General features: G+C 34.7%; 1 protein-coding gene across 5 annotated transcripts in view; it reads left to right on the top strand.

Annotated features, from left to right (window-relative positions):
- LRFN5 (leucine rich repeat and fibronectin type III domain containing 5) overlaps nucleotides 1-5,674 on the top strand; it is a 248,489-nt gene extending 242,815 nt beyond the window's left edge. For 2 of the 5 annotated variants that reach the window (XR_007128953.1, XM_047739215.1), the window contains one exon: nucleotides 5,291-5,674. Coding sequence is in view for 3 of the 5 variants with exons in the window: in XM_047739215.1 (XP_047595171.1) it covers nucleotides 5,291-5,308 (18 nt within the window). In the remaining 2 variants the exon portion in view is untranslated. Of the gene's footprint in view, nucleotides 1-3,709; nucleotides 3,843-3,906; nucleotides 3,959-5,290 lie in introns of those variants that run through there. The other 3 variants (XR_007128954.1, XM_047739216.1, XM_047739214.1) reach the window with 2 other exon arrangements.
- Nucleotides 5,675-6,000: the final 326 nt, after the last annotated feature.

Here is a 6,000-nt window from a genome sequence, read left to right on the forward strand (position 1 = left end):
TTGATCTATCAGAGGCACTGTCCAGAATGGTGCTAAATGTTTTATCAAGATTTGGAAGCAGGAAAGTCAATCTAAGTCATTTTTCAACTATCAATTCAAGTATCATGAAACCTCAGTGTGACTCTTCTTGGTATTTGGCAAATGATTTCTGCCTTAGCAGACCTATTATTTCTACCCCTCTCAATACAACCAGGGAAGCCCCTTGGAAGAGACTGACCAGCATGCTTGTCTTCTTGTGCTGTTCCCATGGTCAGCAGTGCTTCACCGGGTGTGAGGGGAGTGAGGTGGAGCTTGTGCTCACAGCTACCCAGCTCCTTCTTAGGGGGGACGAAGGGATATAAATTTTTATTTGAAGTTTTTATTTCTGGAGGTTGGTAACAAATGTGGTTTCCTACTCAAAGGCAAATATGTTTTCCAGGGGCGCCTGGGTGGCTCAGTGGGTTAAAGCCTCTGCCTTCAGCTCAGGTCATGATCCCAGGGTCCTGGGATCGAGCCCCACATCTGGCTCTCTGCTCAGCGGGGAGCCTGCTTCCTCCTCTCTCTTTCTCTGCCTGCCTCTCTGCCTACTTGTAATCTCTCTCTGTCAAATAAATAAATAAAATCTTTTAAAAAAAATATGTTTTCCAAAATTTTGGATGCTGCCCATTGCATTAAATTTAAATTAAAATGCTACCTGTGTATATATACAATAAAAGTAAGCAAAAAACCTGGGGTGCTGAGATAGCTCGGTCAGCTAAGCATCCAGCTCTTGGTTTTGGCTCAGGTCATGATCTCTGGGTCCTTAGATTGAGCCCTGTCTTGGGATCTGCACTCAGTGGGGAATCTGTTTGTCTCTCTCCCTCCCCCTCTGGCTTTCCCCCTGCTCACTCCTTCTCTCCCTCTTTCTCTCTCAAATAAATAAATAAAATATTCTTTCAAAAGTAAGCAAAAAACAAACAAAAAACACCTTACAACACATTTTTGTTTTTAATATAACAAAATATTTCCATGGCAACCTTACTAAATTAATTATACCACAGTCCCTCACATAGCATCAAATTCTAGTAAGAAGGTACCCAGAAGACAGAAAGGTTTCATCCAGTTAGTGGTGTAGGTATTCCTCATACTGTGATAATCTGCTAAGATCATTTTTCCCCCTAAGGGTGAAGAATTAATACATTTATTTCATTTCCATTAGCCAGAATATGTCCTATGCCAATTTTTTTCCTTAGGACCTTTCCTGCATGTGTATAGAAATAGAATGAACTTAATATATTTAATATATCGCACATGATCCTTTTATAATAAAATCATAAAATCTAATCACACTCAGATGAATTGAGAACAAAGAAGAAACTGATAATAATAACTGGTGGTAATTACGTGTAAACTGGCACTTCCATATGTTTGAAAAGATTGTTGAATCTGCAAAACAATCCATATGCCATGTTTAGACGTTAAAAATAGGAACTGACTAGCTGCATTTTTTTATTTACTCAGAAAAATGGGGGGTGGCAGAGGAAGAGGGGGAGAGAATCTCAAGCAGACTCCCCGCTGAGTGCAGGGTCCATTGGGGGACTCAATCATGATCTGATCTGAAATCAAGAGTCCCACTCTTAACTGACTTAACACAGTTAACCCAGCTTCCCCTACCTAGTTGCATTTACACTGAAAATTTCTTAAGTAAACTTTCCTGAAAAGTATTTGTTACATTCAGACAACAAAATATGTGTACTCTGTGTGTGTGTGTGTGTGTGTATAAGTATGCACAAGAAATACCCCTTAATCTACAATTGCTTGCACTAGCCTTTAAGAAAACAGCTTCCTGATTCTAATGGATTTGACTTTCGATTATTCCACATAGTATCAATTAAGTATTTAACAAATTTAAAATTTGTCATAAAACCCCTGGTACAGGTGCAATAACTATGAAAAGAGACACTTTTTTTAGAGAAACTATTAAAGTATAAATGAATAAAAAGTAATGCTGATTATAAAGAAAGAGCAACATTTAACATAGGATTAGAAAAAATATGAAATAAGAGCTAAACAGCAAAGCAAATGTGTATATATGATCCAGATATATTTCCAATGTTATTTCCCAGTAAAAAAAAAATACTATAAAGTATTTGGTTCTGTAGCTTTGTTTTTGCTATGATATTCCCTTTAAGTGAAATTTTAAAAAATAAGAGTAATAGAATAGGCACATATACACATATGTAGATAACTTTTAACTATTTTTATAATAATTAAACCCATTTTTGACATTTGCTTGAACATTACAGTAAATCAGTAAAACCTAGAACCCTGGTATTAGGAATGACTTTTAGAAATCATTTCCTTCTTTTTTTAGATATCTTAAATAATATTAGAATCGTTTAGAGTTCTTAACTGCATTCAGAGTAAAGACAGTAACAGCATTTTCTCACAGTTCATTCAACATCAGGACATTTTTCCTTTTTTTTTTTTTTAAGATTTTATTTATTTATTTGACAGAGAGAGAGATCACAAGCAGGCAGAGAGACAGACAGAGAGAGAGGGGGAGAAGCAGGCTCCCCACTGAGCAGAGAGCCTGATGATGCGGGACTCGATCCCAGGACCCCGGGATCATGACCTGAGCCAAGGCAGAGGCTTAAACCACTGAGCCACCCAGGCACCCAGGACATTTTTCCTTTTAATATTGGATAGTTTAATTTCCTTTTTTCTTTGTAGTACTGTTAATAAAACTATTTGTCCCCAATATTTGCATACCTTTCACTGTTAAATAAGGACCGTTATCAAAACATCCTGAGCCTATCTCAAATTCATTATCTTTAGTTTTTGTAACATTTTAGATAATTGTTATAGTCTGTTTTTTTTCTTTGTGATTCTCTTGTAATTTGTGTTCATATTTAGATCTTTATGAACATTGTGAGAGTTGTCTATTGATAAGTGAAGTAAAAAGTGTTATTTTGAATATCATATACAGCTTCTTATTCAGCTTCACATTATGTCATCATTTCAATCATGGTCATAGGTTCAGGGCAGGCGAATTCATACCGCAGTTTCCAAAACTGATTGCTAATTGTCTAGTCTTTGAAATTAATTGCTTTTATAAAAGCCATAATTCCATAGTTTGTTAATAGTGGTTTGTTTTTTTTGTTTTTTTTTTGTTTTTTTTATGTAGGGGTGCCTGGGTGGCTCAGTGGGTTAAAGCCTCTGCCTTCGGCTCAGCTCATGATCCCAGGATCCTGGGATCTGGCTGCATTGGGCTCTCTGCTCAGCGGGGAGCTTGCCTCCCCCTCTCTCTCTGCCTGCCTCTCTGCCTACTTGTGATCTCTGTCTGTCAAATAAATAAAATCTTTTAAAAAATAGGTTTTTTTCATGTAACGTGGAAATGAATCTCCTTAAAATATGTAAACTTAAATAATCAGTAACTTGACTTTTTTTTTTTTTTTTTTTTGAGAGAGAGCGAGAGAGAGCTAGAGAGAGCTCAAAGGTGGGAGGGACTGAGGAAGAGACAGACTCCCTGCTTATCAGGGAGTACCAGCTGGGGCTGATCCCAGGATCTTGGGATCATAACCTGAGCCAAAGCCACATGCTTAATGACAGAGCAACCCAGGTGCCCCTCATTAACTTGATATTAAAATAATTTTTTATTCTGGAAGAATTTATTATTTCTAAGGTCAAACTAGTTATATTGTCCACTGTATTTTTCTTCTTTTTGCATTTAGTCTTTTCTATATTACAGCTTCCTGAAAGTTGAACTTTGGTATAGTACAACTACATCCTTTTTCTATCAAAAGAAGCATATATTTGGAAATACAAACAGAAATAAACTCATTGTAAGGCAATTTCGCCGAAATAAGCTCTGCTATGAACCCAATAGATAGGAATTTAGATAGAATCCCATTTTAATTTAAAGTGATGTTGCGATGTTTTTCTTAGAACATTTCAGGTAAAGAATGATGGTGAGATCTATATTTCAGTCATTTCCAAGGTAATTATTTTTTATAAATACTTTACACATCTAATGTCTATTAAGTTTCCAAACATTGTGTAAATCCTTTGTTCAATAATTTTCAAGGACTATTGTTTGTGCCAAAAATAACTTCAGCTATTCAGCTATTCAGATGAAATATTTTCTCCACCCCTCCTTTTTTAAAAGACTTTATTTTTAAGTAATCTCTACACTCAACGTAGGGCTCAAGCCTACAACCTGAGATCAAATGTCACACACTCTACCAACTGTGACAGCCAGGTACCCCCAGATGAAATGTTTTCTTGAATGAAACATCTCTACAATATTTTTCCTACCTTTATCACATGAAGTTTTTTCTACACCAAATATGTTCTACATCAGTATTTTGATATAGAATATTCTTCCATATTTCATGATTCATCTGGGCCATGCATTTTATAACCCCCAACTTGTAAACATAATTCTTTTTGAAATGGGAAGGGACAAAAATTACTTCTACTTCATATTTATGAAATTCTGTATTTATCAAAAATCATTTTTCATCTCTATTCAAGATGAAATTTATAGACATATCTTAAATCTATGATGCTGAGAACCCACATTGAGGAAGAATATTTATACAGCTTGATATTTAAATATTTTAAATGGTTTTATATTATTTTATTCAAAATCACATTAACTATGGAATGCCTTTCTTTTAAGTCATTGTCAGTTTACAAATTTGTTTCTTCTGTGAGTGAGGAACTAATTTATGAAGAGAAGTAATAGTCTTCACTTTACATTTAATGTATAATTAAATTTTATAAAATTTCAATATGATACAAAACCCCCAACAAACTATTTAAAAAGTAGAAATCACTTAGATTTTATATGTGATGAGCAAATTGGTCTAATATGTTCATAGTTTTAAAACCAGCATGATTATTTGTTAAAATTTAAATGGCATGCATTAATAAACAAAATCATTATTTTTTTTTCCTTGAGAATATAAATGTGAAAAACAAAGGGAAAATGCTGTTCCACAATTTGACTTTGAATTACTTAACTATTTAGGCTGAATGCATTTAGATTCCTTTTTAAAATGAGATTCTTCTACATATTCAGAATTTGAAGTTACCAAGCAACATTTTAAGAGCTGTTGTGCATGTCTAGATAGTTTTTAAGGGTGTATCTTGTATTGTATAGCAATAAACTCCTGCCAGGGTGCTTATAGTTTAGTAACTTCTGAATTACTAGCACAATGGCCTTATTACCTATGTATTTTCTCTTTGTTTCTTTGTTTCTTTTTCTTTCTTTCCTTTTTTTCCTTTTCTTTTTTTCTTTCTTTCTTTTTTTTTCTTTCCTTTTCAGAGGCTGGAGTTAATCTGAAGAGCACTACTTCTTTCTCTCCTGAAAAAAGTTGCCACTGATATTTTTACTGGATAAAATTAAAGCGTTTCAATTCACAAAGGCTAATTGTTGAACTGGTGCCCTAGAAGACATTGTCCACAGGAGCCGAAGCAGAAGTCTCTGATGCTGGCGCAACGGGCTCGATCAGACCATGGTTCATCCCCTTTAAAAGCCAAAAGTTTTGTTTTCTTCTGGCCTACAAGTATTTTTTTTTTTTAAAGAAGGAAACAGAAAAGCCTACATTGGCATCGAGTTCTGTATCAGTCCATGTTACATTGCCATCCATGATTTAAGACTGTAGAATCTTGAATAATCTATATCACTTTAACAAATAAATGTTTTACTATGACAGAATTTGTACAGTGCCTGATTTGTGGAAGTATCAATTGCTTCAAGTATGAATGGTGCAATGATGACTGTAAGAACTAATAATACTATTTTACATTTATGTAATGCAAAACCTTAAGGAATCAAATTTGCTTTATAATATTGGACCTATTTCTGCCATGAGTAGAGTACACCCACGTCTGTGGGAGATCAGTGCAGCTATTTTAAAAGTTTTACAGCAATCTGATGCTTTAGTGTAAGACAGAAAGTGATGAGGGATCTCTTCTCCTAGTAGAACTTCAGAAAGCTTCAAAGTAGGCACATACAGTAATTAATCCAAACTG

This window comes from Lutra lutra, chromosome 7 (genome assembly GCF_902655055.1).
Source record: "Lutra lutra chromosome 7, mLutLut1.2, whole genome shotgun sequence".
Lineage (NCBI taxonomy): Eukaryota > Metazoa > Chordata > Mammalia > Carnivora > Mustelidae > Lutra > Lutra lutra.